The 24,045-nt window shown below is 32.7% G+C and overlaps 1 protein-coding gene across 1 annotated transcript; it reads left to right on the top strand.

The window, feature by feature from the left end:
- Positions 1-15,836: 15,836 nt before the first annotated feature.
- Positions 15,837-16,704, top strand: LOC118743844 (larval cuticle protein 65Ag1-like). The gene is made up of 2 exons (XM_036476609.1): positions 15,837-15,854; positions 16,127-16,704. The coding sequence occupies exons 1-2, from the start codon at positions 15,837-15,839 to the stop codon at positions 16,550-16,552; spliced, it is 444 nt and encodes a 147-aa protein (XP_036332502.1). The 3' UTR covers positions 16,553-16,704.
- The last annotated feature ends 7,341 nt before the right edge of the window (positions 16,705-24,045 follow it).

Below are 24,045 nucleotides of genomic sequence, written 5' to 3'. Positions count from 1 at the left end.
CACTCCCACACACATTAAATAAAGTGTCTTCCACTTGCTTAGCGCATTGCCGACACAAAAATTCCGAAGCGTGCAAGCCTCTAAATGCGGATGACGATGATGAGTCAGAAATTTGTGTGCATTATTTTACAACAACAAACAAAGTATGGAGGGTGCACTATTGATTTTATTATTGGAAATTTGTTGACAATCTTTGATGCTTATCGCTTGTAGAGTAGCAGATTTTTCACGCAGTAACGCTGCGACTGAAATTGGCTTTTTATTATTGTATGTGTGTATGTAAGCTTGCAAGTTTGTATGTCTACAATTTTGAAGCAACTTAATTTTTTGCTGCTAAATGTTGCAACAAATGTTCTGTAGTACATTGACAAGTGGTAAACAACTTGCCATCACTGCAGGTGATTAGTGTCGCATGTACTGAAAATATTAAATTGAGTGAATTGTATACGGGTAAGTAGGCTTAGCGTGATTGGATTAGTGTGGCAAAGCAAGAACTGGCGTTGGTTGCAAAAGCTGCACAGCAATCGATTGATGGCGAAATACGTAGTTGATAAAGTTATACTGGTAAATGTAAATTTAAAATCAGCTAGGTAGTCTTTGAGAAGTAAAAATTTATGAATATATTTTATGTAATCACAATAACTATACTATACCCACATTGCGCATTTCCCTCTATACAAAAAAGTTGTAGGACGCCAAAAATTACACTAGAACAGTATCTATGGGATACAAAACTGCATACCCAATTCTGAATAAAAGGACGATTTTTTTTTAATTTTTGTACAAAGTTTTTTATTTTTTATTCACCTTTCTTTTCATTTTTAGTTTTTATTCTTTTACAAAGAAAACTATTTTTTTAATATAATTTTTGAAATTTAATTTCCTTTTTTCTTTTCTAATTTTAATTTATTTTCTTGCTTGAATAAATTTTTTAATTTTTAGATTTTATTGTTTTAGAAAGAAAAATATTTTTTGAATAAAATTAAATTTTTAGAAACTTATATTTTTTGTAATCTCATATTTTCTTTACAGTATAAAATTCCCCGAAATTTTTAGCTTTCTTGTTTTAAAAGACAATTTTTTTTCTTTCATTTAATTTTCAAGAACTTTTTTATAAATATTTTAATTAAATTTTCTTTTAATGTTAGACTTTATTGTTTTAGAAAGGAAAATATTTGTTAACTTCACTTAGTTTTAAGAAAATGTTATATTTTAGTATCTTTTTTCTTTTATTTATATATTTTTTTCATTTAATTTTTCTTTATAACTCCAGGTTTTGTTTTAAAAATAGTAAAATTTTTTCCTTATTTCATTTAAGTTTTAGGAACTTTTTTATTTTATTTTACTTTTAAGATCTTGTAGTTTTAAAAAGTATGAAATATGTTTTTTCATTTAATTGAATATGAAGAAAAACGTTTAAACAAAAATACCAAACATTTGGTAACCAAAACTTCTCTAATTTTTTTAGGAAAAAATTAGAGGGATTTGAGAAAGAATAATTTTTAAGAAAAAGTCTGAATGTTATCAAAACTATTGCAAACTTGCTATTGAAGAGAAAAGCGATTTACCTAAAAAAAAATTAACAAAAATTTAAAAAAATTAATAAACCTTAAAAATTTTAACTTTTTTTGGAAAAAATTGGGTTCCTTTTTGAAAAAAATATCTTGGAAAAGTTAAATTTGTTTTAAGATAAAATATGAATTTCAATTTAGCTTCGATTTAATATGTATGTTTGTATGCATGTATGTACATAGTAATAAAATTGTTAATGTTTCCTTTTTTAAAAAATAGGGGGTTTAAGGATAGGAGAAAAAAAAATAAAATAAATAAGAATAAAATATATATAAAAAAATTGTTTAACCAAAATGATAATTAAAAAAAAATTGGGACTGTGACTATTTTTTGGGAGGAATATTTTTTTGAGAAATATTTTCATCCCTAAAATACAAATAAAAATTTACACTTAGTTTAATTTTAGTAATGGATTATTTTTTGGAGAAAATAATAAAAAATACATATAGCTTTTTGATAAAAAATTCCTTTTTGTTTTTTTTTTTTTTTTGATGATAATCAAATTATTGTTGGTAAAAAGATGGATGTTTTACCAACATTTAAGAAAATCTTACCAAATATTGCAAAAAATTACTTTTGGAAAAAAGTTTTATTTTCGAAATAAAATATGAAATAATGCATCTTCCTTTAGATATTTTTATAAAATTCAACAATTTTTATTGAGCTTGAGGCCGTTTCTAAAGAAAAACTTATTGCGGAAAAGCAATATAATTTTTATAAAATTAAAATAAATATATATGCATACACATATTAGGATAAAACATATTTTGTTAAAGAAAAAATATGAATGACAACTTTACGCTTTTTATCGCAATCAGTGATTCGAATCATATCTTTTTAATTTCAATAATCGATTATATTAGTTTTTGAGAAAATGGCGAAAAATTTTATTTGACAAAAAAATTTCTTTTAAAATTTTTTGAGGATTTTGGAATAAAATATTTTTTTCTTTGTAAAAATAAGGATTTTTAACAAAATTTAAAAAATTCTTACCAAATATTGCAAAAAATAATGTTGAGAAAAATGTTTATTTTGAGGAATAAAATATGAAATAATCTCATCTCAGTTTAGCTATTTTTATAAAAAAAAAGCATGCAGATGTATTTTCGCAATCTGCAATTCGAATAATACCTTTTTTAAATAGGTCTATGATCCTGAAAGGGTTAAAAATGAAATGATAAATCCCCTTTTTTGGAAGAACGTTATTACTGAAAAATAAAAAAATGCAAGAAAAATGCTTTAGAATGTTTAAGTACATTTCCCGGATTGAGAAGCATTCCAGCTTATCAGACGCAGCATAACCGAAGGGTAAACAGCAACTTTTTAGGTCTTCCTGCAAATGAGCGATATACAAGTACATGTGGTATATTCAAGTCACTGTCTAAAATTTCAATTGAAAATTAAATTTAAATTTACGCTCTTTTGTACGAAACCAATAATATTTACCTATCGACTTTTTCACACATGTCAGTAATAAGGACATATGAAATTCGCTACACATAGAATATGCCAACACCAAAGATCACTTGACCACTACGATGCGCAATCGCAATGATGTCTAGCATAGCAAACCCGGCAAAGTGGCGGCAGTGTAAGGCACAAAGTAAGTGTTGACATTTTGTAAATGCAAAACACTTGCAACAGTAGCATGTCGGCTGACAATTGTATGCGCACACATTGGTGTATGACCAGCTAAACTCGATTTAATTTTTTATTGCCAGTTTAATAGCCAACAAATTGCCATTGGCACAACATTTATGTCCATACAGTGAGTTTAATTAGAAAACATTCAAATTGAAAACGCTGCGGGCATTCTTGAGCAAAACGAAAACTTACACATATACGCATTGGAAATGATGTCAAATACATGCATACATTTGTTAGCCCAAGCGGTGGCTTGTTTGCACGTCTACACTTAATTATTCCGTTGCAAAAGCACTTAAAAGTAGTCAACGATATCTTCTAATTACAAATTTTATGAGACATTACAAGTCGGAGTCGGATGTAATCGAAGTTATAAAATAATTCATTATAACTTTGTTTATGTTACATAAAATAGTATTTGGGTTTTTTCTTTGCGATTTTATGTTACAAAAAGCCGGTATTCTCGTTTCTTGCACCACAGTAGTGAGGCCAATCAATGATAATGGAAACTATGAATTTTATTAGCTGGTTGGCCTTGATACCGTGTGGCTGAGGAGGATGTGGCCGAAGACCCAGTTGGTTTAAATGTTTGAAGTTTAATTTTATATATATTTCTGTGCATACAACGGTATTTCCATGTGCACTATCTTATACATGCAAGCATACAAACATATGTAAGCCATCCGTTTGCAGCAAACATCGACAATTGTCAGCGTAAATCTTCAGCACTTCACTTTGGTATTTCCTTACACAAATGTGTATGTATGTGTACATTTGTACTCGCTGCTGAAAGCAATTTTCATATGCAAGAATTTGCTTTTGCTTTGTAAATCTGTAAAATGCGGGTACTTCCAACACCACCACCACCACTACTATCTAGTTGATTTGTATGGCATTGCTGCTGTGTGGCAAGTGTATGTACATAAAACTACTTGCCGCTTGAAAATTGCAAAATGCACTCCATAATGAATCCCAATTCGCAATTCGTAGTTCACAATTTTCAATTCGCCATTCGCATTCACCAGCAGCCAAGGTAAATGCCAAACACACTAAACCAACCTTAAAATTGTGGCTGTGAATTATGATTTGGTTTCAATTTTTTTTTTCCTATCTAGTGTTTCTACTTTGCTGCAACAAATGAAATTGCTACGCCATAAATGTTAGTAGATTCTCATCATAGTGACTTGAAATCATCGCATGCGGCTTCAGTACGAGTGGTTTGTGTATACGCCCACACAACTGCCGTTGTGCTGATATCTACTATACAGGCCAATTGGTGTGTACTTAGTGGCCGCTGCCATCACCAACGTCATCAGCAACTTCTTTGCGGCAATCGAAGAAAAATTACAATCAGTTACATTTTTACAGTGGCCTGTAATCAGTTGGATAGAGATTTTAAATTTATTAAAATTGAAAAACTCTTATTTAAGTTATAACCTCACGTATCCACCTTCTGCGGAAAGTGTCGTAACATCTGTCAAATTTCTAATTTAACTTTGTCCGGTTTTCTCATGTGGGCAACTTGCTGTCTAAACATATCACTTATATCACTTTCAAAATGGCATCAAGCCAATTAGATCAATCTGTACCCAATGTAGATGACGCGGTTAAATGAGTAAACTGAGTTGTCAAACTACGAAATGACAGCTGATGTTAAGACAGCGATGCTAAGAATTTTGGCAAGACGGATATGGTTTGACAGTGGAAGTTTGCGGTTTCTACCTGATATTCCTGTCATAACACAGTTTTTTTTTAACAGAAAATGTAAATCCTAAATGTGTTAATTATTTATGTTCTAAGAATAATACCTTTTTGGCAATAAGCACGGAGACCACACCTTAGAAGTAAAAACACAGTACAAGTTTTGTTTATGTATACATGTATAGTATGTTGTTTCGAAAATCTAATTTTTCTCAAATATTTTGTATCATGACGTTAAAAACAAGCCTGCAAAACATTAGTCATTTATTTTAATTGTAAGAGCCCGCGCATCGACCGCCAAGTGACCCGCAGCACACTAATCAAATAAATTGTGCAAATTTGCTCGCCCCGTAAGAGTTGTTTATTTGCTTGAAGTCTATTAAAAATTATCGTTTTTTAAATATTTTGAAAACATTGAAATAAAGATACAAATTACAAAATTTTAATTTTAAGCAATCTTTGACCATTGTATGTGAACTCTGTAAGATATTTACCTAAGTAATGCCTGAGGAAGAACAAAATAAAGATGCAAATTTTCATGGAAGTAAAATATTTTTGAAACTTCAACGTACAAACATACAATTTGCAGCAAACATTTAACGGTTGCTAATGGAACAATTTGCCTTTTTTGTTGTTGTTGTTGTTGTTTGCAACGAATAGCAATATGCGAAGTTAATAATCGACGCAATTGTTGTACTCTGAAGGCAGTCAGGTGTAAAATGCCTTTCGTATTGTTGTTTGCTTACTATTATTTTGCCAAAATTTGGATTCTTTACTTGTATGTATTCGTACATTCATACATACTTACCTGACTAAATACGATTTGATACAATTTTTTGGGTGTGTACGAGTATCTTCTAGGATAGGCAGGTGTGCATAGGGTTATCAAGCAAAAAATAAATAAAAGAAAAACAAACAAAAAAATGTAACCACACATTAAAAATGTTGCAACATCATTATAATCGAGACAAGATCGGTGATTTGTGTGAGTGATTGTGGAATGATGATCAATCAACCTCATTGAAGAGAATAACATTCTCTGATGATCATCACGAGCTCTGAGCGTAAGTTGAGTGGTCAGCAAAAAAAAAATAATAATAATTGGCGCATAAGTATTGCTTGTGGCTTGTTGCAAATGTAACAGAAATCAATGTGAATAATTGGGTTGTTATAGCTAACAATAAAGGACATTAATAAAAAATAATTGTAATACTTAGGAAAAGATAAACACAAAGACAGTAAAATAAATTTGGATGATTAGCCGATTTAACACACGCGATAACGGCAACAGTTTTGCCTGAAATCCCATAAATATCATACACATGTATGCATGTAAATATATCAAGTCTCAGGTGATTAAGTTTTATAATTTTATTGGTATTTAATTTACTTTTTTATCTTCGTAGTAATCCCACCAATTCGCACATTGACATGCAAGCATGTGTCGTACAAGCAATTACAACCATGCGACGACCAGAATTTATTTACTACAAATCGATTTCAATTAAAATAATAAAATTGGTTATAGCAGCGACAAACGACGACCAAAGGTGCCAAAAAGTAACAAAAAGCAAATAAGCGAAAAACGAAATTTCAACGCTTACAATAGCAATCAGCTAATAAAAAATTCCGATCTACTGCGTAGGCAACACATTACGCCTGCGCTTAAGCACTGTACATATCTATGCACACTAGGTCATATATGAATGTGTACACCTTGTTCTAATTTAATATTCACAAATAATTTCATGAACAATTTTTTGCATTTTTTATTTTTGAAAATATAGTTTATTCTATAATATAAATCATATGAATCAAAGTTGACAAAACTTCAAAAAGCTTTCGTCAAAATTTTTAACTTTTTATTCAGAATTCCCTAAAATTTTCGAGTATGCAGTTTTGCAGCCCATCAAACTTTAGTCTAATGAAGTGCAAGTTTCAACCGGCTAAATATTGCGTTGGTTTTTGAGATTTTTTTTTTTTGAAGGGATTGCGTACTCGAAATTTTGAATAAAAAGTTTAAAATTTTGATGAAAATTTTTCGAATTTTTGTGAACTTTAAATAAAGTGTGAAACTATGATTTATATGGTTCATATTATAGAATGAATTATACACTCAGAAAAAACATTCCTTTATGCTAAAAATAAATAACAAATAAAAATAAAAATATTAAAAAACAAAAATTCCAGCTCTGGGACTCGAACCTTGCATCTCTCGACGAGCACTCCAGAGCTTTGCTCTGTCGGCCATTGCCACTGAGTCGTTCATTCGATCCATTTTCCTAGCATCAAAAAATGTTTTTTCAGTGTGTATTTTCTAAATAATTAATGCAAAAGTTTGTTCATGAAATTAATTGTGAATATCAATTAGAACAAGGTGTACACTTTCATTTGTCGCCTAGTGTATATAAATAGATGTTTACATACATTTGTACTTATGTGCTTTTAGTATGCAAGCCTTGCGGTAGGTGCGTCCACTGCACATGCGCGCACAATCGCGCAGCAGCTAACGTAAAATTCACATGTCACAGATTTGCGATTCGCTATTCGCGCACACACGAGCACGCACGACCATAATTGTTGAGCATCTTCTGCAATGAATTACTCGCTTTTCATTGCAATTCTTTTCGCCCAAATACGACGAATTTATTGCACAGCTCAAAATAATATTGATGGTATGTTTTCATAATAAATTCTTTTTCGTAAATTTATGAACTAAGAAATTGTGTCGGTTTTTATGATTAATGCAATAGAGCTTGTTATTAATATCGGTTTTAAATACTGGATATACAACTTTTTGGTCAATTCCATTTTTGTTCGCTTAGAATAAGATATTATATATACATATATTTAATTACTCTTAGTTGAAACGAGCTGTTGAGCAGAATTTGGAATCTCTATGTACAAGAAGGGCGTTCTGCGGTTTTTTCCAACTACTGCGGAATAAGAGATAATGAAACTCTACATGAACCAACTAATTGGGTCTTATCCGTGTGCCGAATCGTGGAATATGCCATTGGCAAGAAAATCGGCACAAACGGCATTGAGAAAAACTTTTAGGTTGGCTCAAATAGGTAAAGGACCTCTCTGCACCATTCGAAATTAAACTAGGATTTAGACAAGGCAACTCATTTTGGTGTGGTTTCATTAATTCAATGCTGGAAAGCGTAATAAGAGCTGCCAATCTGAATTGCAGCGGCACCATATACAATATAGCAAAAGCACAATGCCCCTGGCGTATGCAAATGATATTAATATCAGAACAGCGTTTTTAAGTTTAGAGGGGGAAAATTGGTTGGTCTAGCGCTGAACGAAAATAAGGCGCATTGGGACACACATCACTGTTAGTTAGATTTTGTCGATCGAAGATCCAGCATTCCGTCTAGTTCCCCACTAACTCAATGCTTATTTTTATCATAATTACTGAATACAACTTAAATAAAGCCATTCAAATAAAATCATTCGTAAAGGTCGGCAACGTGTTCGAAACATGCCTAAAAATTGCATATTTTGTTCAAGGAACCTCCCTTTTCCTGAATATTTTGTACATTATATATTTATAAATACAGTCTACAAAGTATAAATCTAACCCAAATCGATACGAACCTTAGCTAAAATTAAGAGAACTGAAATATCGATTTGCTAGTCGCCTAGCTATTGGCTATTGGATCGCATAGCTAACAAGCATGTTGCACGAGTATCTTTGATAGTCGGGAGTAGGAAAGAACACCCAGTCGTCGGTAAACATTAGCTTCTCTTTTAGGGCCGAGCGGATTTTGATACCTATTTTTAAAGCATTTTCATAGTTTGGTCTCATTTCAGAGGTGGCAAACAGTTTAAGTTTTCTAAATTTTTACTCGTTTCGAGTTCCATTTCTCCTGTTTATGATAGATATTTATAAACTACTTATATTGTTTTCAAGAAGCTCTTCTCTTACGTTGCAATCCGTTAACATTATTTTGTAAAATAAATGCCTTTAACTGAAGAGGACATCTGCATTTAGGGAATTTCCTCGGGATGTCTCCATAGAAATTCCTATAAAAACTACATATATGTTGTTAGTTGCAAATATTTACGATAATCTGAAAAACTTAAAAAAAATTACACGTTGCTATGTAAGTATTTCACCCCTTGGGATCTTTTAAGAGCATGCTAAAAAGTATTTAACAGGATGTAGCCGTTAAAAGTAATAAGCATAGAATAGCTTTTAAATGTTAACTATTCGTCCGGTATAATGATATAAATAATCTTTAATACGTTTCTCTAAAATTTTTCCTTTTTATGAGAAAAAAGGCAAGTTACCTAAAACTCTCTGAAATTTGTATTTTTATGAGAAAAAAAGACAAGTTACCTAAAATTCCTTAGTAAGGTCCAAAGAACTGTGTTTTTATCTACCTCGGGTGCTTTAAATATCACCCAAAATAAAGCTCCAGAAGAGCTAACTAATTTGCCTGTAGTAAATCTGTTAGGAAAACACGTGGCCGCCGCTGCGGGCCTCAGACTAAAACATATGGAAAGATCGGCGGTTCGGCCACGCTTCGCTACTTCACACTATAGGTAGTCATAACTAAAACCTCGACTACTCCACCCCTAAACCCACCTTTAAGACGAACATCCCGTCAAGGAGAAAGTGGCAAATACCAAGGCAATGGAGTAGGAGGCCATACATTTTTACACGGATGGAACCATGCTAGATAACAGGGTTGGGTACGGAGTTTTTTTTCCAAAAAATTAGGACTGGAACTATCTGTCCCGATTTCGGCAGTTTATTAGGCAGAAGTTCTAGCTATAAAAGAGGTGGCTGTGTACGTTAATAGACGTAATGAAGAAAAACGATTAATATATTTTCGGATAGCCAGGCGGTCATCAAATGAACGCGGTAATGATAAGATCAGAGGTTGCACAGGATGATATTAGCATCGTCTTCAAGGTCAGCTGGCAAGGAAAGGTAGGTAACAATCTCCCACTGTGTGAAAATAGAGGTAAGATTGGGATACCCAGGGCAACCTTCAGAATAATAATTAAAAACTAGGCTACTAGGGCCTCAAATTGATAAGAAAAAAGCGGAAGAACTGCACATCCTCTCAAGAGAGGAAATTTCGATGGTCTTGGCTTGTGTAACCGGTCATTGGCTATGATCATTGGCTATTTAGTAGGCATACTTTGAGACTACAAATATTCTCGCTAAACCAACATTTTTTCGTTGCTGTAAGTAAGTTTGTGTATGTTGTTGTTTGTTCGTGTGTATGTAAGTTTGTGGGTACATATGTACATAAAGATACATACCTATGTAATAATGATTTGCATAAATACGTAGTACACATATGCTTTTATATGAATGAATTTATGTATGTTTTATGTACACATGTATGTACTTATTTATGTGTGGATATCACGATGAGTCAATCGCAAGCAACTTAATTTGCATAAATTTGTTTGACGGCTTATTCGGCTTATTTCTAGTAGTAAAAAATCGCTTGAATTCACTTGGAGCAGCATGCAAATTCTCTGGTGTTTTTGTTTTCGTTGCTTTTTTAAGTACAGTTCGATTGTTTATGCCATTGATTATCATGAACATTGTTGTTATTTGTTGTTTTTTTTTCAATCAAATGTTTACCTGCTAAATGATTTATTCGACGAATTTAATTTATTTGGACATAGATTAACTAATAGAAGTTCATTAGGGGTATATTTATGACTAGATGTGAGTTAAAAAAATAATAAACAAGAGAAAATACTAAGCATGTAAATTATAAAAAAAAATGCATGCTGTTGTAAAGAAGTCTATACAAAAATAAAATAAATAAATACATCAAAAAAATTCTAGCACATCAGCGAAAAAAATTAAAATTTGTCTCACAATTTGTTGAATTTTTCGTTTAACTAGTTTTCAACAAAGTTTTAATCTTGGTTTCATATGGGTTATGTTAGATAATGAACTGTATTTTAAATGAAAATTCTTAAATAGAAATAAATTAACGTAAGTGGCCAACAACATAATTTTGAAATTGGGGCGCTATTGATATGGCCGGTAGTGTATGTGTATATGGGGCGTTCCATACCAAAACGGACGGCGTTCACACTTCATGTGTTTGATTTGTTTCAAATTTTGAGGGTTGACGCATAAACGTAAATAATAAATAAATATGTAATATGAGCTTCATTAATACATTTTTAAAAACTTTACAGCACAAAAACAAAAACAAATCGATTCAAAAGTTTTCCGAATATCTCGAGAAAGGGGCGAGGTAAAAATTTGAAAAAATCAAACATACACACATCGAAATTCTCTATGAAAATAAATATTTAATAATTTTTTTCCTGAAAAATTTTTCACATAAAAATGTTTTGTTGAAAAAAAATTAGTTTTTGAAAATATGCCAACTCAGAAAAAAAAATTAAAAAAATTGAAAAAAATCACAATGGTAGCTCTGAGTATTGCGCAATATTTAAGTATAGTATTACGGGGTGTACTCTACAATAATTTGAGTTATGATGTTTTTTTTACAAATTTACAAATTTTTTAAATATTTTTTAGAATTAGCAATTTTAAGCTACTGCAAAATTGCGTTGCTTTCTGATAATTTGTTGCTGACGGCTTTTTGCACTTTTCTCTTATGGAAGAAAATGCGCAAAACTGTTTTCAAAGAAAATTAAAAAAAATTAACGCCAGTTTAGCAATCGCATACTCAAAAAAAAAATCTAAAAAAAAATTAAAAAATTTGTAAATTTGTAATATACCCATTTTACTCAGCTTCGGTGTAAAAAAATTCATAACTCAAATTATTGTAGAGTGCACCCTATAATACTACACTAAGCTTTTGCGCAATACTCAGAGCTAGTATTGTGATTTTTGTAATTTGCTTTTGAGATGGCGTATTTTCAAAAACTTATGTTTTTTATCAAAAATTTGTATGTGAGAAATTTTTCAGAAAAAAATTCTTAAAATTAAATACATATCCATATAAAGGTTTTGGTTACGAAATTAATAAAGAGTTTTAATTAAAAAGTGTTTACTTTTTTATGGATACAAAAGTTCTCACTAAGGCGGTGCATTGAAAGCCAATGAAGCGTAAAACCCAAGTTGAGTGTGAAACTGGGTCTCAGGATCTTTTGAGATATGCAATTTATTTGTAAGTCTACCAACCATTCTTTTAAATTGCGAAAAAATTCATACCCATGTTTATGAACTGTGTCGTACCTGAAAATCGTTTTTCTAGTGAAGATAACTTACCAAAGTAAGGAAGTAAATTAGATGCTCTAGGAACATTTCAGCATCAAAAGAAAATTTTGAAAACAAAAATGTCGCTTACGACTTTTTCTTGGTTAGGAATCGATATGATTGTTGTTGTTGTTTTAGTAAGCTTTCTGTTCATAAATTTTTTAACTTGTAGCAGGCGCCTCCTTTCAGTTTGTTTTGTTTTCTTTGGCATCTGTGGCCTAACACTTACAGTTTTTTAAGAAAAAATTTTAGTGGACTTGAAGTTCAAATATCTGAAAAACAAAGAAAAAACATAAACAAAAAAGCGACTGATTTCACTCAGATGTTTTTACGTTAGCTTCAACTTTGTTATTCAACGCAGTGTGCAAGTAATCTTGTTAAAAAGCTTTGTGTAAATGTGTTCAGTATGCAATTAATAATAATAGCTTCCTAATGACCTTGATCTCTTTCAAAAGTGAATCCATGAAGAAGTAAACTTTGACGCAACCAAAACTTCATTAAAAAGTTAGCCATTAATCAAAGAATTAGTTCGCAACGCAAAGCTCCCGGAGAACAAATTGATTTATAATTGAATGTTCTCGCAACTAAACGAAATTACAAAACTACAAATTCTTTTATACCTTCAACGAAATACATATGTGTGGATATGTCCATGTCCAGCATTCGCTAGTTTGCTTCTTATGTTAAATGCAGAAACTGCTGTTTCCCGACACTTGTGTTCTCATTGCCAATCCGAGTAAAGCCTCGAGTTCTGGTGGAAAGAAAGGAATTTGTAGTGGAGGCGTGAAATTTTGGGATCGACTCTCAATCCTACTTCAACAAAAAACTCTTCACCGACGGGATATGTATTTGTTAAGGAACGGTGAGAATTAATATACAAATCTATTCTTGCCGCTGCCTAAAGAGAAGTTGGATACTACCACCCACGCATTACAACCAGTGTTGCCAGAGAAAGTGCCCTAAAAATTTTAATTTTTTCCCCAACAATATCTTCAAAATAAGATTTTAAAGATTAAAAAAATATCTTTTCCATCACAAAAAAATCTTAATTTAAAAATACACTCGAAGAAACACACAATTCAAAATTGGCTTAACGGCTGTAAATAGCCTATCTATGTTCACTGAAAAAAATTAACAATTTCAAGTTATAAACTCTTTTTTTATTTCAATTTAAAATAAAAATCGATAATGTGTTCGTGGCATTTTTAGCCCAGTTTGCCTTCTAAATTACATATGAGTTTACAAATAATAAACCTACGCATAAAATACGTACACTGCAAAAACGCGGGCATATAAGGACAGGAAATTTAGTTAAGGTTTGTATTTTTTTAACCGGCTTCAAAAAAAGTAGGAGGTTATCAATTCATCGGAATATTTTTTTATGTACATATATATGTTACCGCGTAACTTTAAACCACGTAAAGTGATAATTTTTTTTTGTCTTTCTTCTTTTTCTGTTTTTTCGGATCTTGAAGAAATTAACGGTACCTCTAAATTTGTATATGAGAAATGAAGTCGGTTATTTTTTGCTTAAGAATTACTTGGTTTTTTGTTGATTTAATGTTATCTTTCAAAGTCAAAAGTTTAGAAAAGTCGCGAAAATTCATAAAATTGTTAAGCATTTTAATTGGATTTTCTAGGGATATTGCTTTATAAAACTTACCGCCCCCTTTTTTGCTTGTTATAACTTTATCCATGTAGACTCATCACTAGGGCTCGGAATCTCGTGCAAATGAATGTTTTTATCGGGCATCTTCAAATGGAAATGTTTAAATTATTTTTACAAATCATGGAATTTCCTTTAAAATGGCATTTAAAGGTTAGTGTATAGTTTTGCATATTTTGCAAAAAATCCTTGTTTTTGCATATTTATTGCACTTATTTTAGAATATTTTACAATAAATGCATGTGGAGTTTGCATATATTTGCTTTGTTTGATTTACAACCATTTAAATTTAATGCCACATCCCTTAAAAAAAAATACCTATAATTTTTTCCTAAATATTTATCTAAACCACTGTCAGTTTTTTCTTTTTAAGCTAAGAATCCAGCTCCTTAGAGAACGTTCAAGAAAAAATTGCCATTATTTCGTGTGCGTCCAAAGAATTTTTACACACTCTTTCTTCACGAAATAATGGAACGGACATATATTTCTGTCAAGTTTGGTTTGCAGACAAACCGGGATGACGGAAATTCGTTCCAAAATAAACTCGAACTCTTAGCCACTTGCAACTTGGACTTTATTATACAAAAATTTTATGATCTATAAAACTGCATATCCAAAATTGTTATAAAAACAAAAAAAAAATAATAAATTTTTGGTGAAAATTTTTTTATAACATTTAAAATTTTTTGTTTTTAATATTCTTTTTTGTATTGTGAGAAGCCTAGGAAAGCACTTTAAAGTCAGTCGTTTTATTACGCTTTCATTCTGCACTTCACACATGCTTTTTCATAATTAAGAAAAACCGAAATTAAAAATTAAAAATTAAATGTTTCTTCAATTTTCAATAAAAAAAATTAATACAAATAGAGAATACTTCAAAAATCGGGTTCAACCAGTCGCTTGCAAATTTTTATTAGCTTACATTAAAAAAAAATAATAAGCAAATAGACTGAAAAATGAAGACTTTGTGAAGACAAAATGCCAATTTTGAGCCACTGTGCAATGCGAGCTTAGTTTATATAGTTGGCAGCACTAGCTACGAAAACGTCGGAACAAGATTTTTCCGGTTGATTTATTTACGACAGCAGCTCGTTTGGAATTAGAGATATGCCTGTTTGTTTTGTTTGCCACACATATCCTTTAACTGTGCGCAGGCGGTCCCACAGACTATCGAGCTCGACTGAAATTGCTATTTGTATTGATTATTAAATTAACTGCTGGCTTCCTGCTTACAACAAAAAACAGTTAATTCAATATCAAATCTTTTCATTTAAGACTCATGTATTCATTATTTTCTTAGTCCTTGGAATCTGTGAGACCCAGGTCCAGGCTAGTGAAAGTGTTCATCGTGGATTCCGCTGGCTGGCCTCGTATGCAAAAATTCGCAAAATTCGCTTAGGCACCACATCGCCAAGTAAGAAGGTGTAAGTGTAAACATTTTATTGTCCAGTTTTTGAAAACTTTTTACCAACTACATATAATTAACAAAAAATTTTATATGTTTAGTTTTTAAACTAAAAGATAAATTATGTCCAACTCTTACATTCAAGAGTTTATAAAATGTCCTCAAATAATTGAATTTAAGTTTTTTGTCAATTGCTTGTTAATGGTATTAGTTTTAAGAAACACAGTAAGACGGATATATACCTACATATAGTACATATATATCTTTATGTATGTATGCAAAATTATTGTGCTCGCACAAAGTTGCCGCGTGCTTATTGAAATTTAATTCCATATCATAGCTTTAATAATATTTCTCAATAACTTTCTCCACTATCCAATCCAGTAAAAAATTCAGTTCAACAAACCCATTAATTAAGCATTAAGCATATTAGAAGTTCTGCGTGAATATATAATTTTTTTACAAATTTCTACGCATTGCATATTCTACAACAAATTTCTTTATAATTTTTTTTTCAGCAATAAATTACCGCGCAGATTTACAAATATTATATAATGGGAGTGACAAAGAACAAAAATAATAATAAAAAAACTAATCTCACACGCGTGAAAAAAGATAGCAAAAAAATGAAGACGCAGAATGAGGTAAGTTCTTTTTACGATGCTTCTTGCGAGTATAAAAAGAGATGTGCCCATCCATGTGCTGCAACAGACACTCACACTGTTCTAGACAGCAAAGTAGCTTCAGGCGAAAAACAGACGGTTTATTGTTAATTATTTAATTTACTATTTACCGAAACATTTATAAAACAAAAATGCTTAAATCCGTAAGTGGGAAGGCATTTTTTTTTTGTTTTTAGTTTTATCTCCAAAATAATTCATTTGTTTAACTATTCCATTATATTTATTCCCTATAGTGCGCACTCCTGCTCATTTGTGTTTCAGCTTTTGCCTTCGCCACAGCTGCCACAATCCGTGATCGACCGGCAGCGATTGGCAAACCCGCCGTCGTAGTTGGTCAGCAAGTAAAGGATTTCGTGCCAATTGTCAGATCGGTGGCTGAGCGCAAAGATGATGGCTCCTTCGTCTTCTCCTATGAGGGTGCCGATGGTAGTCAACGCGAAGAGGTTGGCATCGTCAAGAATGCCGGCACTGATGAAGAAACTTTGGAAGTGTCCGGCTCGTATCGCTACTTTGATGTCGATGGCCAGCTGATCGAGGTGCGTTACACTGCTGGCGAAAATGGTTTTGTACCACAAGGTACAAATATTCCACAAGAAATTACAGCAGCAGCACAAGCAGCAGCTGAAGTGGCGCGGCGTCAACCAGTGGAAGTGAAGTGAAGTGAGGTGTGCGTTCAGTCGTACATTTGTATGTACATACATACGTACATATGTACGTGCGTGTACGGCGAAGGAGATGAAATGATTGGTGAAAATCAGTGATTAAAGTATTCATAAGTGCTTTATAAGTACGCGTGTCTATTACTAATAAATTAACTACATATCTACTTGTAATAATAAAATTAAAAAAATTAAAATAAATTACAATTAGACAAAAAAATTGTATGTGATTATGTAAAATTGTTTGCTTGGTGCTTGCCGCATTCCATTGGTGTCGTGTGCAAATGCGCACCTTACAAAATTTGTTTATAACCTTTTCAAGAGTGACAATCTGAAAAATGTTTTAACAAGCCACACAACTATAATCATAAAGTAAAACACCTTAAGCGTAAAGGGTACACTGCGAAATATTTTTGTAAACAAACTTTAAAAAAGTGTGTGCGGTGGGACAGGAAGAGCGCGTTTCAAAGACTCAAGTCTGGGCAGGACCAGATCAGACTGATCAAATGTGGAACATGATAAGCTGGGTGTAGGGGTCTCGTACAACCCTCGGCCGCAATTCGTGATGACAGAGTGTTTAGAAAACGCATGAAAAAAAAATAAAGTCAGAATTTTTATGCTCTCACCCCCTCAGATTGTACTTTAACGAGAAAAATATACCCCTATTTTTGTTTATAAATCAAAAAATATTGAGAGGTCGCTCAACGCGCTCAAAGTATTCAATGTATTTTATATAAAAAAAAAAAACTTTTCCTAGAAATGGTATAGAATTCTTAAAAAAACAATATTTTCTGATTGGAAAACTCTGCTGTTCCGAAGAAGATTCCCTTTATAGGTCCGCCAAAAACCCCAAAAATTCAATGGGGCACTATAAAAAAAGGTTAGTATTAAAAAATTGTTAAATGGAAGTATCCTGAAGAGAACCACTGATCGAAAAATATTGATTTTCAAGAATTCCATACCATTTCTTCGAAAAGTGAGTTTTCCCATATAAAATACATGAAAAACTTTAAGCGCTTTGTTCCCCTCTTGTCGTTATCTTAGAGATTTTTATTTTATAAATATTTACACAGAATGCGCTGGGAGCTTTTACTTGATAAAAATCCTGATGAAATGTCTTTACAAATAATTTATCAAGAAAACACAAAATTGGGCGGCTAACATCGAACAACATTGTATAACAAGTTTTTTTTTACCTAAATATATTCTGTAAATTATTTTGTTTTCTCCTTTTTTAATTAAATAAAATCAAACGGTCCAAGCACCAAAGCAAATGAAGTCAATATTCGAATTCGGATAATAATCCAGAAGAATTAATCCGGTCCGTATGAGCTACATACATCCCAATATTCCTAGGTACGGAGCTCCAATTCTTGCATAAAAAGTATTATATCCACAACTTGAATTGTTAGGGTTCGGAAATCGAGATATAACGGTAACTTGCCTGGCTTATTCTGAACGGTTATCAGACAAATCTGGGCTGGTGAAGTGCTAGGCCAAAGCTTACCATCTTTCGTATGGAAATGCTTTCAATATTTGAAGCATCTGAGCCTACATTGTTTGGCACAAAGCCAGGGCCAATTTCCCATTTGCTTCCGAATTGATCCCTCTTCACATTTTTCGTACGAATTTCTACGTTTTTAACAGAGCTTCTTCACGAAGTTGGGGTGCGCGTCTTGATATTCCTACAAAAAATGAAAGAAGTTGCAGTTTTTCGCCGTCTGCGAACGGCAAATGGCTCTTAAGAGAAGCTCTTTAGGGGCAGAAGTAAACTACTCGTCATTTGAATAGCGCACCCTTTTAATCCTTCGTTGGTAGGTTGAAATGGCGAGTTTAACAACTCCAATTAGCACTTATGCGTACCGGAAAAGAAAGCAGCAGAAGCGGGATTTTGAGATAGATCCCTCCTGTTCAGTTTCTTTATTATCATTATCATTCATTATCTTTTGCGCAGTAGGTGGGCCACACACTCCTGTAGACCATACAGGATTATAGGTCTTTGCACCTACTATTTCTCAGAGAGTATATATCTTCCGACTTTAGATATAGTTAACCTGTCGCCGCTTACTTTGTTGAGTGCCATTGCTCCAAGAAGTGTGGAAACAATTGTTTTGCTTTGAGGATATTTTGCTCATTGTCGTAAAAATTTGCTACTTTTGATAAATAGTTCGTTTAGCGTCTTGCAAAGAGTAAAGAGCTACTGTCGCTCATGGACAACCCAGCTTCGAGACTCAGGGCGGGCATTATTATGCTTTGAGTCCAAATTAGAAATATATACATACATAGCACGTATAGTTTAAATCATACATATGTATGTACATTCATTTTCTTGACTGTCAAATTAGAATAAAAAACATGATAAATCGCGAAACTACATTGTAAAATAAAATGACATATTTTGATTAGCCTCAACATTTTCTCACCATGCATTCAAATCATCTGCATGTAAGCCTTTTCAATTATTATACTTACATAAAATTGGCAAAATTAATTTAAGTCACAGTTTGGCTTCGTTGTGCAAAATGTTACCAAAACCATTATCAACTCAGTTCCAAACAAATCAAAATTCGCCACTCAAGTCAACTTGATTTGGTCCAAAAATGCTGAAGTAACGCCTCAACTATCAACTCAAACCAACACTATGCTCCCCAAATCACAAGAAAAAAAGATACAACTTAGCAACAGAAATATTTAGCAAAAACAAGTAAAACACAAAGACTACAAAAAAAAAAACTGCAGCTACAATAAAGTTAATGGCAGTAAAATTATGTCTCAGAGGCTTTTTAAAATAAATTTAAATCAAATTCTTTCAGCTTTGGCCTCTTGCAATTGTTGCAAGAGCAATCGAAACAACAAAAAGCCAAAGAAAAAAGTGCATCAATGGTGCAGTGCGAAAAGTATGCCATAACTGGGGAGCGCCACACAAGTGAACACCTACTCCAACAACAGGCGTACACGTATGTATTTGTTGTAAGTATATATGTACGTATGTATGTATGTACATTAGGCATATGACATTTTTGAAGTGAAACTTCTTTAGCGGTGGTTGGCTGGTTGGATTGGCAAATTCAACGGAAATTGCACACGGAAATGGTGCAACGGAAATGATGCAACAGAAATGACGCAATGGAAATCGTGCAACGGAAATAGTTGGGGCTGAAACAAGTGCTTCCTGTGTGTATGCAAGTCGTATTAATTTAACAAAAATTTGCTCATAAAAGGTTAAAGAATAACACTTAGAAAAAGACCAATACAAGAATGAAAGTAAAGGTGACTACGTACATAGATAAAAAAAGGATAAAGGCAAAGGTAAAAATAAAAACATACACAAAGATCCGTAAAGATAAATGCAAAAATGAAGACCAAGGTAAATTTAAACACTTTACTTATACAATATATAAGGGCAAAGGTGAAGGGGAATACATATGTAGATGAAGAAGATGATAAACATAATAGTAAAGACAACGAGGAGGATAAGTATACCGATAAAAGTAAAGATGAATTAAAATAAAGGTAATTAGAGAGGAAAGGATCTAGAGAGAGACACAGAGACTCAATCTGGGAACTATTATGGGATTTTAGAGATTTTCGTGATTATCGGCACTTATCGATAAAATAATCGATATTTTTTTATCGAAATTTTTATCGATTTTGTTATCAATTTTGCTATCGATATTTTTGGAATCTATCAACATAATAATCGATACTTTTAACCATTTTGCTATCGATATTTTTATCGATTTGTTATCGATTTTGTAATTGATATTTTTTAGCTATTTGTTAGCGATATTTTTTGTCGATTCTGTTATCGATATTTTTAAAGATTTTGTTATCGATATTTATCGACTTTGTCGCCGACATTTTTGGATTTTGTTGTTGATATTTATCGATTTTGTTACCGATATTTATGGATTTTGTTGTCGATATTTATCGATTTTGTTATCCGTATATATCGATTTTTTTATCAACATTTACCGATTTTGTTATCGATATTTATCGATTTTGTTACCGATATTTATGGATTTTGTTGTCGATATTTTTCTATTTTGTTATCGATATTTATCGATTTCGTTATCAATTTTTTTATAAACATTTACCGATTTTGCTATCGATATTTTCAGCCTTTAAATGAGCTAGCCCTGGACTTCTAAAGTGGACGACCTTTTAATTGGAAAACGCTCTATCTCTTGGAACTATTATCGACTTTAAGAAAATTTGTAATTGAATTTAAGAAAAAAGTTTCCTACAAAATTTCTGTATTTTTCTTCGCAGAATCCGAAACAATGGGAAACTCTTGTATATCCCATTTAAAAAAGTGGACTTCCGGTCAGTATAACCCACTTCTGACTGAAACCGGAAGTTGGTAATATGATCAAAAGATAAAGCATTTCCCACTTGGTAGTTCATATTCCTGAGTTTTCCAATAAAAAACATTTTCTTCTATTTTAAAAGGGGTAGACGGGTGGTCTGGGACACCTGTATATATATATTTATGTTTTTTCCCCAGCACCACTTTTGATAAAAAACTTATTTTTCTTGGTTTTTCATCACTCTACAGAGGTATACATACCTATCTAGAAAAAAGTCGTATACCTAGTGTGTATACATACGTACTTAAACGCTCACACACTTTGTTTATAGGTAAATAAAAATTAATAAAAATTACAACTAGTAATGCAGCATCGGGGAACATGAACTCCATCCAATTCGCGAGATTATTTGCGCTTCTTGTTTTGTTCCGATTGTTTTATTCAGCGTTGCATTTGTTGTTGTTGCATTCCTAGCGAACATACATACATACCTCATTGCACACTGACACACTGCCATAGTGCGAAATATTTATCTTCCGACTTCCAAGTTTCGATGCTCCAGCCAACCAAACCAGCAAATTTAACGCTACATTCAAAAGCTTGTATGAAACTCAACTGTAGCGAGTGAACGCCAAGCAAATCTCAAAACATTAGTTAAGCTGTCAAAATTATAAATTGTTGCAATTTTTACTTTGCTCACTCGATCGTACGCTGGGCTTTTGTTGTCTACTTCGCCTAGCATCATCTTCATTTACGCCGACAGCGACTAGCTCCCCTTAGCTGCCTGCTTTGTTTCCACTTGTAAGTATGCGACTTGGTTGAGGTTGAATCACTTGAATCACACGTTTATTGACTCCCCATCACCTCTCGTGTTGGTAAAGTGCACATCAAATGTTTTTATTAAAAATAATATTATTTGTTACATCTTTTTTTATTAGATTTCTGTTTTTGAAAACGTTTTATTATCGTTTTTTTTTGTTTGTTTCTGCTCATTTGCAACCTATCGTGCAAATGTTCCTACAAATGATTGTTGTTGCAATTATACTTTTCCATAGAGCACAATGCGCCCTTGTACCGTTGCCTGCTGGCGGCGTTGTTCGTCCGGTAAAGAGCAACATGATTTTTGCTGTGCGTGCGGCACCTTTTCACATGCAACTTGTCTGCATGCCACACTGCTCTGCTCTGTTAGCCTGTGAAGAAATTCTTTAACCGAAACAATGGGGCTTAAAAGCATCGAATAGTATTAGAAGCAATGTGCAATCTGGCAGTATGCGGGGCATCTCACTAGATGCTGCAGGTTGTTAGATTTGGAATCAAAATTAGCGAAGGAAGTATCGAGGACATCATTGATCCCCTGACCCGGAAAAGCGTTCTAGTTATCTCCCCGAATATCCAAGCAGCCACTGGGCCCTTTAAAACAGGATGATGAAATTCAAGCTGCTTAAATACTGCTTTGACACTCTGCAAATTGTGGCAACCATAAAATATGGTAACACTGTGCTATGTTTGGCACATGGATTGGGGTTCGTCGAAGTGCTGGCATGAGAGGGATCGCTAACTATTTTTTTTTTGTGATCTGAACCATTCTGTGTTCCCAGTTGGTTCTCTTCGAGAGCCATAAGCACTGAGCGGCTCTTTTGCTTTCTCTTTACAGTAGCAATATACTATCTGGGTGCCTGACCGCTCACAGCCGACTGAATGTTATCACAGAGTCGGAATGCCGAACCTGTCTTGAAAACGATGAGACTTCACATGTATGGGCAAATCTAAAAAACAGATAACCTTTGTGTTATTTAGCTTTATTTTCATTGTTGTAAATTACATTAAGCTGGTTGCTTTTGGATATAGTTTATAGACATATACTTGAAACCTCAAACAAAAATTTAATCAATTTGGGCATAACTTTTGAGATATAGATGTTTTAATAAAAAACAAGTAAGAGCAGCGCTGTCTTCGGCTATGCCGAAGGCTTCATACCTTTCATGAACATCTGCAAATTTTACTTTGACAGATTACTGCTTTTGAATACATCTGCATACATCGATAGAGGAGTTACATACTTATATAAAAAATCGCATCTAAACAATCAGAGGTATGGAAGATATACTTTATATGACACCAATCTAAGTGATTTTCACCGCTATGTGATCGGTATGTAAACCGGTAACACAATTTATTGGGTTTAGTTTCGTACATAAAGGAGATATATGGCAAAAACTGGTATCTTAACAATCAGTGCTATAGGAGATAAAGCTTATAAAGCATAGATTTTGACGATTTTCTCAGTAGACTTTGTATTATTATTTATAAAATATCTTACGAAATTTATCGGTTTTAGCTGTTCAAATAAAGGAGTTTTACAGTAAAATCCCATATCTGAACAATCAGATGTATGGAAGATATATGTTGTAGTCATCCGATCCTTGTTATTTCCGCTGTAAGTATTCTGTTAATAATGAGTGAAAATGGTGCGAAATTTCACGTTCCTAGCTGCATAAATGGAGGAGTTATGATAAAAGACCTCATATCTGAACAATCACTTGTATGGGGGCTGCAGGTTATAGTGACCCGATCTTTGTTATTTTCGCTGTAAGTCTTCTCTTGATAATGAGTGAAAACAGCGCGAAATTTCATGGTCCTAGCTACAGAAATGGATGAATTATAACGAAAAATCTCATATCTGAACAATCAGTTGTATGGGAGCTATAGGTTATAGTTACCCGATCTTTTTAATTTTCCCTGTAAGTTTTCTGTTGATAATTATTGAAAACAGTGCGGAATTTCATGTTCCTAGCTATATAAATGGAGGAGTTATAACGCAAAATTTTATATCTGAACAATCAGTTGTATGGGAGCTATAGGTTATAGTGACCCGATCTTTGTAATTTTCACTGTAAGTATTCTGTTGATAATGGGTGCAAGTATTGCAAAATTTCATGTTCGTAGCTGCATAAATGGAGAAGTTATAATGAAAAATCTCATATCTGAACCATCAGTTGTATGGGAGCTATATGTTATAGTGGTCCGATTCTTCCGGTTCCGACAAATGATTAATACATTTTAAAAATACACCCACCTACCAAATTTTATCCGGATATCTCGAAAACTGAGAGACTAGATTGCATACAAACAGACAGACAGACGGACAGACGGACAGACGGACAGACGGACAGACGGACAGAC

This window comes from Rhagoletis pomonella, unplaced genomic scaffold (assembly GCF_013731165.1).
Source record: "Rhagoletis pomonella isolate Grant_MI unplaced genomic scaffold, Rhpom_1.0 Rhpom_scaffold_00007, whole genome shotgun sequence".
Lineage (NCBI taxonomy): Eukaryota > Metazoa > Arthropoda > Insecta > Diptera > Tephritidae > Rhagoletis > Rhagoletis pomonella.
Note: the sequence above shows the minus strand (reverse complement) of the source record. Positions and strands in the feature narration are given on the sequence as shown.